Source organism: Bos indicus, chromosome 19 (genome assembly GCF_029378745.1).
Source record: "Bos indicus isolate NIAB-ARS_2022 breed Sahiwal x Tharparkar chromosome 19, NIAB-ARS_B.indTharparkar_mat_pri_1.0, whole genome shotgun sequence".
Lineage (NCBI taxonomy): Eukaryota > Metazoa > Chordata > Mammalia > Artiodactyla > Bovidae > Bos > Bos indicus.
Genome location: NC_091778.1, coordinates 40,054,211 through 40,071,729, shown reverse-complemented (window position 1 = coordinate 40,071,729; position 17,519 = coordinate 40,054,211). Strand labels below are relative to the sequence as shown.

The following is a 17,519-nucleotide window of genomic DNA, read 5'->3' as shown; positions in this document are numbered from 1 at the left end:
GGAATTTAATAGATCGCTGATCAGGGATCCAACCCAGGCTCACAGCAGTGAAAGGGCAGAGTCCTAACCACTGGACGGCCAGGGAATTCCCCTGTACTTTCCTTTTTGTACATATAGTCCGTATATTTGGAATGTTCCTTTCTCCCCTGTCTAATGAGCAACTCCTCTTCAAGATTCAGAACAAAAATTATGTCTTGTGAAACTTTATTCTTTGGATTTTTCTTTAAGGACTTTTTCCTCTGTTCATTCCTCTGTTATAGTTATGCTACATTGTATGGTTGTTTTGCTTATTCAGCCACCAGAGTTGTTTGACCATATGGACTTTACCTCGGCCTCATCAGCATTGAATATTTTTTAACTTCCGTTAGTTGAATGGGTATAATGGTTTTAATTTTGTGAATGATCATCTTGTAGTATTCTTGAATATGTTTCCATTTGTTTGTTCCTGTTTCTTGTTTGAACTCACCTGTTTGTCTTTTGTTTATAATCTGTAATTTTTTAATAAATTGAAACAAATTATAATATAGTTCACTTAATGGCAAGGCAGGGGTAACATTAATTTGGTCCACTGTTTGTTTCCTGAACCTGAAAAAAATACAAAATTGGTCAATGATGCAGTTTCGAGTTATATAAAATTTCTGGTTTGTTTACAAAAATAAAAATGTAAACATTTTAGATTTTCATTGTTTGTATTTATCTTCTAGAGGATCTCTGGGAAAGTTTAGAAAATGCTAGTGGTAAACCTATAGCAGCTGTGATGAATACCTGGACCAAACAAATGGGATTCCCTCTCATTTATGTAGAAGCAGAACAGGTAAACTTCTACCAAGTTCTTCAATTTGTCTGATATATTAAATGAAATTCAGTCGGTGTTACAAATTTGCTTTTCTGTACTTTAAGTATTCTAGGTAAGATTTAAACCAGCCCTTACACTCTTTTCTCAGTGATTTATTATCTCTATACCCAAAAGTTTGCCCCACATCTTTAAAATTATACATGGGTACGGTAGAAAACAAAATATTGTCTGCTCTTACTGTCCTCGAGGAAAACACTGTAACATTGTTGATATAATTCTAAAATCACCAAAGGAGATTTGTTCTAAGAATGCAGAGTTGGTTTAATATTAAACAAATTAAGCAAGATATTGACTCATAATTACTACATTAACAGAATCAAATTAGAAGAACCATATGCATTACTAGATGCATAAAAAAGATTTGATAAAATTCAACACCCATTTATAATACCATTCTTCAAAATTAGTTTTTAATATTGGATGGCAGTGTGATGTGACTTTGATTAGAATTACATTCATATTAGTTGAACTGTTATCTGAATTCAGGCAGGTGTAGTTCAAAATGAGTTGTCCTCCAGAAGGATTGAAAATTACACATCATCCTATAATGCACATCAGAAAGTTTGTCTTAACTTAGTTTAATTGTATGAAATTGTGAAATCTTTCTCTTAAATTTCTTTGCCATAGGAGAAGGAAATGGCAACCCACTCCAGTATTCTTGCCTGGAAAAGTCCATGGACAGAGGCGCCTGGCTGGCTGCAGTCCATGGGGTTACATGACTGAGCATGTGTGCGTGAGGGTGGAGGGTGACGGGTTGGTAGCAATAAACTGGTAGAACTAAAAAAAAAAAAAAAATTCTTTGCCATGGTTTTATGAGCTGCATAGAGAATTAATTCTATTCATTTTTAGGGAGGAAGATTCATAGCTCTTTTTTTGTATGTGTTTGTCCTTGTGGTTCTGCATTGTCCCTAAAGCTAATATTTTACAAAGCCTTCTCATTGTGGCAGTTTAAGTTAGTAAATTTGCTTTTCTGTAATTTAAGAATCTAGATGACATTTAAATCAGCCCGTGTACTCTCAGAATGCACCCAAGTGCTTGCAAGTTAACCTTTTAGAGACACATCTTAAGCTTAAATATGACTGTATTTTATAATAAAGTATACACATTGGAGGACCTCTCAGATTGGCTGCAAGCATTTGAAAAGGCAATTTAGATAACACAATTAATCCTGCTTGGTGGGAAAAGATATCTAAAACTTTAGTGAGCTACCATTGTGACCATTCTGTTTCTTTCTAGTCTTCTTTCTCCACTTTGGACTAGTCTGTTATAGGAGATGACTTGATCAAACTTGACATTGACACTCTATACAGATAGACAGATGGTTTTCATTTTACCTGTTTAAAGAATAATATACAAAGATGATTGTTGCTTTTACTTCTGGGAATTTCTATCCCTCAAAAACTGTCAACACCTCAAAACTATTAAAATATTTAATGATTATACATAAAGCAAACTAAGGCCATAATTTTTTCAAGTAGAGTATACTTTTAAGAGCATAATAATTTATCAGAAGAGAAGATACTAATACTCCACTTCCTCCCAATGTTATTGAGACTCAAGGAACTTAAAACATCAAGCTACTTTCAAGCTACTTTTTTTGCACTTTTTTTGTCTGCAAGCATAGCCAAATTCATCCTCCTTCTTACATTACAATAAAATGCATGCCTATGACTTAGTTCTTTTACAAATAGGAGAGCTCTGCAACATAGCATCTTGATTATGATCTGTCTCTCACCTTATAGTCCCTAAATTTAAATATTTTTGCTTTATTTCTGAATCTATTTAAAGGTTACCTAATAACTTTTTCAAGGAAATCTGTGTGATACATAACTAATCAGTGATGTAGTTAAGTTCATTAGTAGGTCCTTTATGGCATTGAAGTGGCCATTGCTTCCCCACTCAGATTTTTAAGTTTTCAGTTCTATCTCTAGTTGATCCCTTTATAAAGGTCATTGACCCAACTTTACATTTGATTCAGGTGAACTTAAATCTGTTATAGCTTGTGTTATTTAAAATGTTCTACAGTATAGTAACAAACAATAAGCAAAAGATTGAGTATTGTTGAAGTATTTTTTTTAATGTACTTGGTTTTGTTGCTTCTGTTTTTTTAGTTGATTGCAGTCTCTCCCCCTGCCTTTTTTGTGTTTCTTTGCAAAGCTTATCCTTTGAAATAGGTTGTGTTCTGCTTTCATGTTTGCCATTCTTTTTTTTTTACCCAAACTTGAAACTTTTTATTTTGTGTGGGGTAAAGCCAATTAACAATGTTGTGGTAGTTTCAGGTGAACAGCTGGAGGGACTCAGCCATCCATATACATGTATCTATTCTAAATGACTTTGAATATTGAATCCACATGCTAATTTAATGTTGCCACTTTTTGGAAATGGAAAAGACTAAACATATAACCCTCCTTCATAAGTTAACTGTGTCTGCCTTTTGAAATTTTGAAGTTCTTATCTGGATACATCTCTGTTCTCATGGGCAATATTACTCAGTACCTGGCCTTTTATTTTTAGAGTATTGTTATTTTGAGACCTTACTGAGAAATAGTGAGTTTTCTTCCATTCTGTAGTATCATCATGTTTATCACCATTGCATTTTGTGTATTCGGGAGCCATTTGGCTGTACTGGTTTCACCTCTGCTTTGTCACAGAAATGTCTCCTCTAAGGAAAAAAAGTGTTAATGCTCCTACAACCTTTGTTTTGTTTTGCTTCTTTAGGTAGAAGATGACAGATTACTGAGGTTGTCCCAAAAGAAGTTCTGTGCCAGTGGACCATATGTTGGTAAGCAAATGGCTATACATGGGAGCTAATCAGTAAATTTGGATACTATACCAGTAGTGTTCAAACTAATAATAAATAATTATCCATGTAAAAATAATAGAATTAAATAGAAACAAGGAAATGGTAATAGAATAAAAATGATAGGGAAGGAAAAGGAGGTTCATGGGGTATTGTAGTATTCTGCATCTCTCTGTGTTATTGGAGGCTATAATGAATAGATAAAGATATGAACATCAAGAAATGATGTCTCTAGCCTGAATCCCTGAAAGAAAACTTGGTATGCAATTTTGTACCAAGTCTTATGCCCCTGTGTGCTAAGTACATTTGGTATACTTGTGTACCCAGTGTATACACAGTGACTTTTTAAAAAAAAACTCTTGGTCATAGTAAGTAACTAAGCAGATAAAGCCCAATGATTATTTAGATTTATTTTGTACCAGTCATTGTGCTAGTAAGCACTATAGCCGATCCTTATTTCATACTCTTAGCAACCCTACTAAGTGGGTCGTATTATTTCTGTTTTACAAATGAGGGAGCTGAGGCGTAGCTAGGTAAGTTAGATTGTCCAGGATCACCTATATAATGAGTTTAAGAGTAGGCGTTATATAAGTTTATACTCTTTAACTGCCACTCAACTGTGCTTTTTCAAATATTTCTACATGACAGTAGACTCTTGTACCCAGGGAATTAAAGATAAATTGAAAAATTAAGAAGTATTTTTATGCACCTTTCTCACTTCCTTTAAAATCGTTGTCAACAGGGAGAGAGGTTTATCAGAACCACCAGTGCCTTTTCATGTTCGACCCACCAAATGATGATGCACTCTACCAAGGTTACAGCCTTCAACTCTTAGCCTTGCCAGCATCGAGAATTGCTGTCTTAGTAAATGTGTCTGACAAGTCCGACGACAGGTTTATTATCTAAATAAATAATATCGCAGATGCTATTTTCCACATATACCAGCAGTCTGCACTGTATGACCGACAGGTTTTGCGGGTTTTTCTAGTGCTCTGTGACCACTGTAGGCTGTATTAAAACCTGAATTATCCTAGCATCAGGAGAGAATTTTCATTTGTGGTTTAGCCTGATAGCATAAAGCTATTTAAGTGATTAAGATAGTTCCATTAATGTACTGGGCTATGACTTTCTTTTGTTTGGCATCTTAATGCAAAATCTGGTTTTGCTAATACTTGAGAGAGTATATGTATTTGTCTTACAAAACCTTTGGCTTTTAGCTATGACTCCTCAGTGACGGAATCCAACAGCTCCCAAGGTGTATCCTATCACAGTGTCTTAGCAGTATATATACCTATTAAGGACTGCACTTTAGAGTTTGTTTAAGTGCTGTATGAGAGATTTAACCCACTCGAAATGTCTTTTATCATTAAAATCATTATCTCTATTGCTACAATCCATAGGGTCACAAAGAGTTGGACACGACTAAGCAGACTAAGTGTAATATTGCTCTGAAAAGGGAAAAACAACAAAATCGTTGTATTTGTGATTTTACACAAATACAGATTCTGTTGTTCTCTTTTTTATAGGCTGTTATGATTTTGTTAGTAAGTTCTTTCTTCATTATTACTCAGGTTACCTAGAAGAGTTCATGCATCATTAAAAAGGAGCTGTTGGCTTAACAGGTTCAAGCCCATACATGGGACACCAGTCCCCTCTCTACCTTACTTTACATTTCTTCCAGTGAAAAATTATTTTCAAGTTTTCTGTTTGTTATTCTCTTGCTTAAGGAGAAGACTGTCCCCAATGGATGGTTCCTATCACAATCTCTACTAGTGAAGATTCCAGCCATGCCAAAATGAAGATTCTGATGGACAAGCCAGAGATGAATATAGTTTTAAAAGATGTCAAACCAGACCAGTGGGTGAAGGTGAGTCCAGAAAGGCCGTTCCATTTTTATCTTAACTAAATTGATTTATTTCTTTCATTTCCTGTATGCATTTTATGGCTGGCTCTAAATTCTACTGATTCATTTTGGTCTAGGACTTGAAAAGAAAAAGACATTTCTAAACTTTCTTATGTGAAATTTAGTATTGTTTAGATATTTGCCTTTATGTCAGTTAAGGGAGTGGTCAATAAGCAATTAAAAAGGGATAGGATTAAAGATGAAAAAAAGAGTAGTCTCTGTATAAAGTCGCATTAACCAAAACATTTGTAGTCTTGCAACTTCAAACTGCCCTGTCATTGTAGTGACATGTTAACTTCAGTGATATGTTGTCATTGTGTGTGTACAACTATAATCAAGTGAGATCAGACATAATAATCAGTTTGTGTCACTGAAATGGGAAGTTCCTTTTAGCTGGTGTTTTAAAGGCATTTCACAAAAATAACAGTAAATATTATTTTTCATCATTCTGTACTCTACCTTTCATAATGAAAATATCTGCTACAAATTTTTCTCCCAATTATAGATTCCTGATAAGAATTATGGGCTTCCCAGGTGGCTCAGTGAGTAAACAATCCATCTGCAATGCAAGAGATGCAGGAGACACAGGTTCAATCCCTGGGTTGGGAAGGTCCCCTGGAGGAGGGCATGGCAATCCACTCCAGTATTCTTGCCTGGTGAATCTCATGGACAGAGGAGCCTGGCGGACTATTGTCCATTGAGTCAAAGAGTTGGACACAACTGAAGTGACTAAACATGCACACATGCAATAGAATTACATATTGTCTCAGCCTTTCATGCTTGCAGAACTATTTCTTACTCTGTTTTAAATATATTTTAAAATATTCTCAGTGGTCTACTATATTGCCATTTGAAATTATAACCTGGAGCATATGTAGCAGTATGAAATTTTTCTTATAAGAGAAAAGTACAGTATGGTTATAATTAGGTAAATAAAGGTATTCTTCCTATAGTAAAAGATACAGGGAATCAAAACAATTACTGTATTAGAAATGTGAAGTGATTTTTAAATACATATAAATAGTAAAATACGTATATCTTATACTGTCATTTTATCATTAAAATATTTTGTATGTAAGTATTATAAAACATATTTTTGAGTGTTGGTAAATAATGCTTTGGTCACTAAGTTGTGTCTGACTCTTGCTACCGTGGAATTTCCCAGGCAAGGATACTGGGGTGGGTTGTGATTTCCTCCTCCAGGGGATCTTCCTGACCCAGGGATCAAACCCTGGTCTCTTGCATCTCAGGCAATCTCCTGAATTGCAAGCAGACTCTTTACTGACTGAGCATAGAAAATAGTGATAGTCAATGATTACCTCACTCCAAAAATCATATGAAGTTGCCTTTTAAGTCCATATAATTCTTTAAAATCTAGGTCCTGGCAGTTGCTATTCTGTTGAGACTCTGGGTTCAGCAGATCAATGTTTGTAAAGGTTTAGTCTTCCTTGGAGACTTTATTATCCAAGAGTTTTTATATACAGTAAATATTTTCTATGAACTGAAAACTATCCACTGAAATTAGAAAATTAGCCCGATTATTTCCTCCTTTTCAGCTGTGTTCTTTCCACTGTCACTCACTTTGCCTCTCACTTATGTCAAGTTTCTGTTTTGTATTGCCTCTGTTTTTATCTTTGACAAGTGATTACTATCTTTATGTGTTGTTTCATTTTATTCCCTGTCTATTAACATAAATGAGCTTCATTGTTTTTCATCCAGGTGTACTAAAGCTAAAACTCTTTTCATATCTACAAAAAACTGATTTAAAAAATAATTGCAACTGTTTAATAATACCTGTTGGATGTCTTTTCAGTTAAACCTGGGAACAGTCGGGTTTTACCGGACCCAGTACAGCTCAGCCATGCTGGAGAGTTTATTACCAGGGATTCGAGACCTTTCTCTCCCCCCAGTGGATCGACTTGGACTACAGAATGACCTCTTCTCCTTGGTGAGCCTCAAGTAGTTTGATGGATTTTGTTGATTAAATGGTTTTGTTTTTCCTGGAATGGCTGACTAGAACATAATTAGAAGAATATAGTTCTTCCTGAGAGGTGCGTGCCTTTGGGACTAAAGAAAATGACTAATTATTAATTGATATGCAAGATTGAACCTATATAATTTTCCAGAAACAAATCTCACTTTCTTAAGCCAGCTTTCTGCAACTGTACATAACCAATCATTTGTAAGGCATAAATTCTTTTCAATAGACACAGACATGAACCTTGAAGAGATTTCTCTATTGATGATTTTTTAAAAATAATTCAGTGATTTATATTTTTCTAAAATAGTGGTTGTACTTTGCTGGGAGACTCTGGAATTTTTTAAACATTCCATTACTATTCAAATTATAATAGCCCATTATCATTCTAAAATGATATTTATATTTAGCTTTGTTCAAGAAAAAATTTAAAGGAGCACTTAGTAGTAGTATCTTTATAACTCCAAAACATAGGTTAGATAATTTCTAGATGTCTTTGTGATAAAATTGTCAGATTCCTCCTAATGTTCCTTTAATTGGACTTGAAATTTTCATTCCCGTCTATAGTAACTGGTTTTGGATTCCTCCTTTGTATAAACACAGATTAGCATTGATGCACAAAACCTCACATCTGCTGAGCTCATTGCTGAGAGAGACCTGTCCCAGGAGAGTGGTGTGTTTGTGCAGTTGGCTGCTGTAACAGAAGTTCTTTTTCCTAACTCTGTTAGTTAATTCTGAAAGGGATGAATTTGTAGTACCTTCCAGTTTGTCTTCTTTTAGAAATGAGTAAAGGACAGGCTGAAGTTGACACAGTTTGCAGCTCCAGTTTAGAAAGCGCCTCTGTCAAAAACCAAAGCCCCAACTGTTTTTGTACCTTTTCTGACAGTATGAAAATTTTCAAAAGACAAACAATACCAAGACCCTAGAAACTGAATAGAAATAGGAAGTTAACTGTTCTCTTTCTTCTTTGTTCTTTCTAAATTGGTGAAATTTTAACATTTTTAAAAAGTAGCGGTTTTATAAATAGCAAAAAAGTAAGGAATGTCATAATACAGTTTTTACTTTATAAAATTCTACAGTGTTCTGAACTTATATAGTCTAGTCTCTTCCCTAAGGAATGACTAATTAGCATAAGACAGTGCCAAAAATGCATGCTTGTGCTTTTTGTTTTGTTTTTGTTTGAAGATTAGATTGATTTATGTTTTTTCCTATCCCAGGCTCGAGCTGGAATCATTAGCACTGTAGAGGTTCTAAAAGTCATGGAGGCTTTTGTGAATGAGCCCAATTATACTGTATGGAGCGACCTGAGCTGTAACCTGGGGATTCTCTCAACTCTCTTGTCCCACACAGACTTCTATGAGGAAATCCAAGAGTTTGTGAAAGATGTCTTTTCACCTATAGGGGAGAGACTGGGCTGGGACCCCAAACCTGGAGAAGGTAATGAATGTACTAAATGCGGAAAGAATTGATCAGAAATTGGTCCTTTTTACCTCAGCTATTTGCTGTTGTTGTTGTTCAGTTGCTCAGTCATGTCCGACTCTGCGACCCCATGGACTGCAGCACACCAGGCTTCCCTGTCCTTCACCATCTCCTGGAGCCTGCTCAAACTTGTGTCTATAGAGTTGGTGATGCCATCCAACCATCTCGTCCTTTGTCGTCCCCTTCTCTTGCCTTCAGTCTTTCCCAGCATCAGGGTCTTTTCTAATGAGTCGAAAACTCAGCTGTGGTTAACAGTAACATCATCTTTGTATCTACTGGACATTACTATGTATTCAGCTAACTAGAAATTAAGACTTAGGACTTTTAAGCCTCCTGGTGAATTTACATGGGTAACCAACATAAAAACAGTAGTATGTGTATTTGTTGCTAAATATGATTTAAGCACAGAGCAAATGGTGGAAATAAGTCTTGTACAGAGTTCCAAAGGCCCATTTTTAATCAAGAAAAGCTAAAGGGGATTTTGGATTATTTTGTTGTTACCATAAATACCAGACACCTGTGTACGACCTGAAATGGTGTTGAGAGACACAGAGGCCAGTTTTCTGCGTTAAAGGAGTTATTTGCTTTCTACATGTGTTCTCTTTATTTCTGTAATCATGTATTCTTTTGCTATCATGTAAATGTTAGGAATAGTGAGTACAAGCTTTAGATATATTTTCTACCATATGCTAATAACTGAATGTTGTATTTCCTCCTGCCCTTCTTGTTCTGGGAGTCTTTTGCAATAAGAATAATAGTAAAAATTGTCTAGAGCTCTATATCTTTCTTCCACTGATTCAGCAAGCACTTATGCACCCAGTAAATACCAGGTACTACACTAAGAGCTGGTAGTATAACAGTGAATAAAAAGTTGCCCTGTGTGGCTTTCATTCTGGGGGAAGACACAGCAAACAATTCAATAGATAATATTTTAGGTGGCAGCAAGTATCATGAAGAAAAAGTTTAGGTAAGGTAGGCCAGGAGTAGGAGTAATAAGCCACTGTTTTATAGGATAGAGAGTGGACGGGAAAATGCAGGAAAACCAGTGAGGTGATATTTAACCATAAGCCGAGACCTGTAGAAGAGAACTGTGAGGCTATGTAGTAGGGAAATGGTCCAAACCGAAAACAGCAAGTACAAGAGACCTGAGATAGAGGCATGCTTAGGTGATCAAAGAGTAACACGGAGGCTGGTAAAGTCAGGACAGAGTAAGTGTGGGAGAGAGGAGGGTGAGAGCAGAGCAGCTCCAACAGGACCTTTGGGACTTTCAGATTTAGTGGTATGAAAAACTCATTTGGAAGTCTGAAGCAGAGGAACATGACTTGATTTACTCAGCCGTGTGAAGAACAGGCTGCAGCGGGGGAGGCAAAAGAGGAAGTAGGAAGACAAGTTAGAAAGCTGTTTGAGTAATGCATCTGGATGCTGCCTGCGACTAGCATTTGCAAGTAGTAAATTCTGGGTATGTTTTGAGGGTGGAACTAAAACTACTTGGTGGTGGCCTGACTGTGTGGTGGAGAAAGAGGGGAGTCATCAAATTTTGGCCTGAAGAACTGAAAGAGTGAAGTTATCATATACAGAGACAGGGAAAACTTCTGTAGAAGCAGGTTTGGGTGCAAAAGGGAATCAGGAGTTTCATTTTGGACATGTTAAATTTGAGGTCCTTTTAGACATCCAAGTAGAGTACCATGCCTAGAGGTGCAGGCTGAGTAGTACATTTAGTGCGTAGATGGTATTTACAGCCATAAGATTGGATGAGACCACCTATGGCTTGAGTGTAGGTGGAGAAAAGAGGTGTGAGGACTGGGTCCTTGGGCAGTTCAGGATTCAAAGATTGGGTAGAAGAGGGGGAATCAGCAAAGGAGACTGACTGGCCAGTGATGTAGGAGAGTTAGGAGGAAGAGGAGTGTCCTAGAAGCCTTAAGCAGTAGAGGGGGAAAAGCAATCAACTGTGCCAATACTGTACCAAGTCAGGCAGAATGATGATGAACTGGTGGTTACATTAACTGGGTTCTATGGCATGGTGGAAGTCCACCAGGACTTCCCATCCTCAGATGGTAAAGCATCTGCCTACAATGCAGGAGACCCGGATTTGATCCCTGGGTTGGGAAGATCCTCTGGAGAATGAAATGGCAACTCACTCCAGTACTCTTGCCTGGAAAATCCCATGGACAGAGGAGTGTGGTAGGCCACAGTCCATGGGATCACATAGAGTCACACGTGACTGAGCAGCTTCACATGGCGTGGTGGTGAACACCACCAGAATGGAAGGAGAGGAAAAGGAGGCAGCAGTTTCAGACAACTTTTTAAAGTTTTGCTAAAAAGAAAATCAGATAAAAGGGACTAGGAGAGAGATGTGGGACCAAAGAGGCACTTTTTTTTTTTTTATGGTGGGGAATTTTATAATATGTCTTTGTTGATGAAAATGATACAGTAAAGAAAAATTCATGATGTGAAAGAGAGAGGTAGCTGCTGGAGTGATGGCTGAATACTTGAGAGGAGTTGGCTTTAGGTTGTAAAACAGCAGATCCCTAAGAACAAGACAGGAAGTAGATGGACACAGATGGAGGTAAATTGATGGGTGTTGCACTTTTCTTTCATGATGATAATATGTGAGACTTCAAGGGCTCAAAAACACCTTTTTTAAATAGGGAGAATGTCTTCAGTTTTCCAGTTTTACAGATGGAAGAATCAAATATAGCAAAATAATAAAGATTCTACATCAACACAGCAAATCAGCACCAGAATTATAAATTGGTTCTTTTAAGAACCTTAACTAGTCTCTAGTTGTGTTGTCTATTGATTTCTTATGGTTTCCTTAAACCTTCTATGGAGTTACAGTTTAAATACAGCAAAACGCATACGTTCAGTTCAGTGACTGGACAAATGCATACCACATTTCCGTCACCACAGGAGGTTGTTCTGAAGCTACTTCCCAGTCAGTTCCTGCCACCCCCCTACCCTTCCACCCCCTGCAGGCAAACGCTATTCTGACTTCTTTCACCCTAGATTAATATAGTCTCTTCTAGAACTTTATATAAGTGGGATCATAATATATATTCTGTTCTTTTATCTGGCTTCTCTCAGTATAATGTTCTAGAGATACATATAGGTTGTTCATTTCTTTTTATTGCTGAGTGGTATTTCATTGTATGAATATATCACAATTTATTTGTTGTACTGTTGGAATCTATCAGTTTGTGTGCCAGTATTAACTTTTTTTTTTAAGATATAATCAATATACCAAAAAATGCACCCTTTTAAATATACAGTTCAGTCTTTTCTCACAGTGCTGTACAACGACCACCACCACCACTATCTTAATTCTAGAAAAATGTCTTTACACTCAAAAGAAGCTCCATACCTGTTGGCAGTTACTCTCTACTCCCTGGCAACCCAGTCCCAGGCAACCACTGATCTGATTAGTGCCTCACAGATCTGCCTGTTCTGACATTTCATATAAATGGAATCGTACTCTGTGTGGCATTTTTTATTTGGCTTCTTTCACTTACTACAGTATTTTCAAGGTTCACCCGTGTTACAGCATGTATCAGTACTTCCTTTTTATAGTCAAATAATATTTCATTGTATTGCATGATTATACTACATTTTCTTTGTTCGTTCATCAGTGTATATATGCTTGGATTGTTTCTACTTTTTTACTGTTATGAATTCATTTCTCCAGAGTGGAACTGCTGGTTCATACTCTGTGTTTATTAATTCCTCAAAAGGAATTACTGGACTTTTTTTCAAAGTGCCCACACCATTTTACATTCCTACCAGCAGTATATGAGGGTTCTAATTTCTCTCCATCCTTGCCAACACTTGGTATTGTCTTTTATTTTAGCCATCCTAATTGGTTTGAAGTGGCATCTCATTGTGGTCTTGATTCGTATTTCCCTAATGGCTAATGGGGAGAAGGCAATGGCACCCCACTCCAGGACTCTTGCCTGGAAAATCCCATGGACAGAGGAGCCTGGTAGGCTGCAGTCCATGGGGTCACTGAGGGTCGGACACGACTGAGCAACTTCACTTTCACTTTTCACTTTCATGCGTTGGAGAAGGAAATGGCAACCCACTCCAGTGTTCTTGCCTGGAGACTCCCAGGGACAGAGGAGCCTAGTGGGCTGCCGTCTATGGAGTCGCACAGAGTCGGACACGACTGAAGTGACTTAGCAGCAGCAGCAATGGCTAATGGTATTGGTTCATGTGCTTATCAGCCACCTGCATATCTTTGGAATAATCCATCAGATTTTGATTTAAAAAATCTAAGATTCCAATTTAATCTCCCTGGCATACTAGTTCTGTATGTGGCCTTCCTCTAAATTTTGGGTCAAAACTGTATGATCTAAGTGTATTCCTTCCACACATAATTCTTACAGGTGTAACTACCTAGATAGAATATTTAATAAATATTTAAATAGATACAGTTGGCATTTAATAAATATTTAATAAATACAGTTGGCATAGAGTCAGCGTATTTGCCTATCTTAGTGTGTTACGTACTTCATTCTTATTGTTTGATAAATTTAAGTGTTCTCTCAAGTACTAAGGTAATTGATTTTGTTTGTTCAAGATTGTAGGCGTGGTCTAACACAATTATACAATATCCAGGTGGCATATTTGTAAAAACTAAGCTTTTTAAGTAGTTCTGTATCTCTTTTACTTCTCAATCAGGTCACCTAGATGCACTCCTGAGGGGCTTGGTCCTGGGCAAACTAGGAAAAGCAGGACATAAGGCAACATTAGAAGAAGCCCGTCGTCGGTTTAAGGACCATGTAGAAGGGAAACAGATTCTCTCCGCTGATCTGAGGAGTCCGGTAGGCTCATAATAAAGTACTTTGATTTCTAGGTGTCTGCATCATTCTGTGTAGTGTGGAATGTATTTAATAATAACCAAAAATGACCTAAAGAGTCTGCTTGCAGTGCAGGAGACCTGGGTTTGATCCCTAGGTTGGGAAGATCCCCTGGAGAAGGGAATAGCAACCCACTCCAGTATTCTTGCCTGGGAAATCCCATTGACAGAGGAGCCTGGCAGGCTACAGTCCTTGGGGTTGAAAAGAGTCAGACATGACTCAGTGATTAAACAACAACAAAAATGACCTAAGTAGACCTAAGTATTGACCTACAAATCATGCCTAATTCTCTTAACACACACCATCTAGGGAGCCTGTAGGCAACATCTCATTTGTGTAGTTTCTCAGTCCACACTAGGGTACTAAAAGGTGATTATCGGTGCACAGTCTCCTGTGCTCTGCTGTTACTACCTGCCATCTACCTTTCTGGTTGTTCAAGTGGGCTCTTAGATTGTTGCCATAATTTCTATGTAATATCCACACAATTTTTTTTTTAACTTGCTTTCTGTCTTAACATTAGAATATTTGGAATAAGTTACATATAATCAGATGCCTTCTTTTTTGTTCCGTATTCTCTTGTAGGTCTATCTGACTGTTTTGAAGCATGGTGATGGCACTACCTTAGACATTATGCTGAAGGTGAGTAAATTTGGAAAGGGCTCCTATTTTCTGCTTTTGAAGTTGAATTGACACAGAGAGTATGACCTTGAATGGTTTAAAAAAAAAAGTCGTAACAAAAGAAATATATGCTGATATGCATACTGTAGGCATGCATATATTTAGGAAGCTATAGGAGAAATATCTGGAGAAGGCAGTGGCAACCCATTGCAGTACTCTTGCCTGGAAAATCCCCTGGGCGGAGGAGCCTGGTGGGCTGCAGTCCATGGGGTCGCTAAGAGTCAGACACGACTGAGCGACTTCACTTTCACTTTTCACTTCCATGCATTGGAGAGGGAAATGGCAACCCACTCCAGTGTTCTTGCCTGAAGAATCCCAGGGATGGGGGAGCCTGGTGGGCTGCCGTCTATGGGGTCGCACAGGGTCGGACACGACTGAAGCGACTTAGCAGGAGCAGCAGCAGGAGAAATATCTGCTCATCTATACTACCAATACAGATGCCAAGTCATCTCATTTATTCACTTTTATAAATCACAAGTTTATGTATCTTAAATCTTAATACTAAAATGTTAAGTTAGATTAAAAAGTCCAGTTCTTAAAAATTTTCCCATCAATGCAAACTTACTCAGGGTTCTGCCCATTTTAAGTTTATTTCTGTGCTTAGGAAAGGGATAGATGAATAGGTGCCTCAAGGATTTGGTCTAGGCTGGTGCCTCTTATGAACAGACAGAAAATTAATTCACTTGCTTTCATAGCCTCTTGTAGTTTCCCAGGGTGGTTGGCATATAATTAAACTCTGACTTAGAAAAAATATATATTTAAAACTTTCCATGTCCTTATAATGGCAGTGATCTGTTCGAAAGTCCTAATACTGTAGAACAAGTGCTGTCTCCAGTCTGTATCTATGCAGTTATTAGTCTAACCTGGTTGCATTAGAGGTGGAGGGAGCTGATTCTACTTATCAAATAAAACATGCAATACGTGCCTAAATACCCAAATCATCCATCAGACCCATTCATTAAAAGATCCACACTTAGGGATCTTAATCAGAATACTTTTCTGACCCCAAGTGCATCACAATTACAAATCTAACTTCTGGTATTTTAGTTTTAAACAAATCGTATTTAAATGACTAGAATGTTTTAAAAATACACAAACTTTATTTAAGAAACTAAATTGCAATTGTATTGCGTTAACTGCCTATGTTGTATAAGGGTTTCCTTTCTAATAACATAAAAAATTATACTTTGGGTTTACCTTTCAACTAAATGACATTAAGGTCTCTTTCTCACTCTTAATATTCTGTGAACCTGTGCACTATAAATCATGCATTTCTTTGCATGTGAAATGAGATAGTTGGTATATTTTGTCTATTCCATAAAGATATGGGAAAAATAAGGGTTCTGAAAATTTCATGACAGGTCGTTTGACATTTTCATGTCATGGCATACGTTTAAGAATTTATACCAGTGTGTTTGTTTAATAAGAGTTTGCATCTGCTTAACACAAGGGAGCCCACAATGATTCAACTTTACTATGCAAAGAGCTCTAATGAAGGCAGAATCAGGGTTCTTCAGGAAACCAGTTAGGAGAGGTTGGGGAGGGATGGACTGGGAGTTTGGGGTTAGCAGGTGCAAATTATTATTATATATGTATAACTGAATCACTTTCTGTACACTGAAAACACAACATTGTAAATCAACTATACTATATAAAATTAAAGGAAACAAAGCCAGTTGATGAGAGATGAGGAGGATTTTGTGTAAGAATAATGAAGCAGGCTAAATAACTAATACAGAGTATATTTGAAATGTAGTGTTATGGTGCCATCTAGTGGACTCCTATAACAGGTCCTCTTGGGGGTGGGGTGGGGAATGCTTCCTAAATGCCAGAGTTCAGACCTTGAATATTAGAGCTGAAAAGGACCTTAGAAATCATCTGTCCACCCCGCTCATTTTACAGATGGGGAAACTGAGACCTGGAGAGGTTAAGGACTTAGTCAAGATCACACAGCTAGTTAGAGGCAAAACTGGGTCTAGAACCCAGGTCTTCTGACCTCCTATCTATTTTACTACACTGCTGCTCAAAAGAGTCCAAAGGAAAGGAAGAGGAAACTGGGAGCTGTGATGGGGTCTCCAGACACTGGTCAGTGTTAACTCTTCAGAGGGAAAAAAAAAAGGTCAAGAGAGTCTATAAATTAAGTTGTCTTAGAGAAGTATCTCATATACATTTGAAGTTCTAATTTTTAAAAAACATAATAATGTTTTGTTTCTAATTATGAAAAGAGATTTTGGTATACTCACTATGGAAGATTTAGAGGCTAGAAAAGTATAAAGAAGAAAATAGAACTTACTTGTAATTTTAAAAAGATCACAAATATAGCATGTATAATATGGTCTTATTCATGATTTGGTTAATGTAAATATAGTAATTTTTTCTTTATGCTTTTCTATTTTCTTAATGCTCTGCATTCATAATACTTTGCAGTTAAAAATGTGATACTGCATAATCCTACTGATCAGAGACCATTATTAATGTTAACATTTTGATGTGTTTTCAGGGTTTTTGTCTCCCCTTCTCATTAAATTTTTTAAAATTTAGAACCATTTTGCTTTGTATCTCTTCTTTCAGTTAATATATCAGTGGCATGTTTATGTCATCAAATATTCTCAAAATATTACTTTCAATAATGCTTCCTGTATTTTTTAACTGATGAGTTGAATTGATTTCCAGTGGTATTAGTAATGATCATTTTGCCTATCTAACATAGAACATTGGTCAGACATCAATGAATAAAGAATTTGGTCATGACGGGCTCACCCCTTAGATCCTGAGGTTGAACTGCTCAGAACTGATGACAAGCTATTTATGTAGTGAGCACTTAACACTTAATGACTTACTCTAGGGGCACAGGACAAATTTAGTGCTCAAACCTCTTGAAAAATATTCTTTTGTTAATTTCATATCCTGCAATCTTAGCCAATGAGAATGTAAAGCAAAAGTTTCACCTTATTCAGGGAGAAATTAATTGT

The 17,519-nt window shown here is 36.9% G+C and overlaps 1 protein-coding gene across 2 annotated transcripts in view; it reads left to right on the top strand.

Annotated features, from left to right (window-relative positions):
• NPEPPS (aminopeptidase puromycin sensitive) overlaps positions 1–17,519 on the top strand; it is a 104,137-nt gene that overhangs the window by 81,200 nt on the left and 5,418 nt on the right. For both annotated transcript variants that reach the window (XM_019981599.2, XM_070773352.1), the window contains exons 13-19: positions 705–814; positions 3,575–3,638; positions 5,384–5,523; positions 7,373–7,507; positions 8,755–8,974; positions 13,691–13,833; positions 14,452–14,508. In XM_019981599.2, the coding sequence (XP_019837158.1) occupies positions 705–814; positions 3,575–3,638; positions 5,384–5,523; positions 7,373–7,507; positions 8,755–8,974; positions 13,691–13,833; positions 14,452–14,508 (869 nt within the window). The remainder of the gene's footprint in view (positions 1–704; positions 815–3,574; positions 3,639–5,383; positions 5,524–7,372; positions 7,508–8,754; positions 8,975–13,690; positions 13,834–14,451; positions 14,509–17,519) is intronic.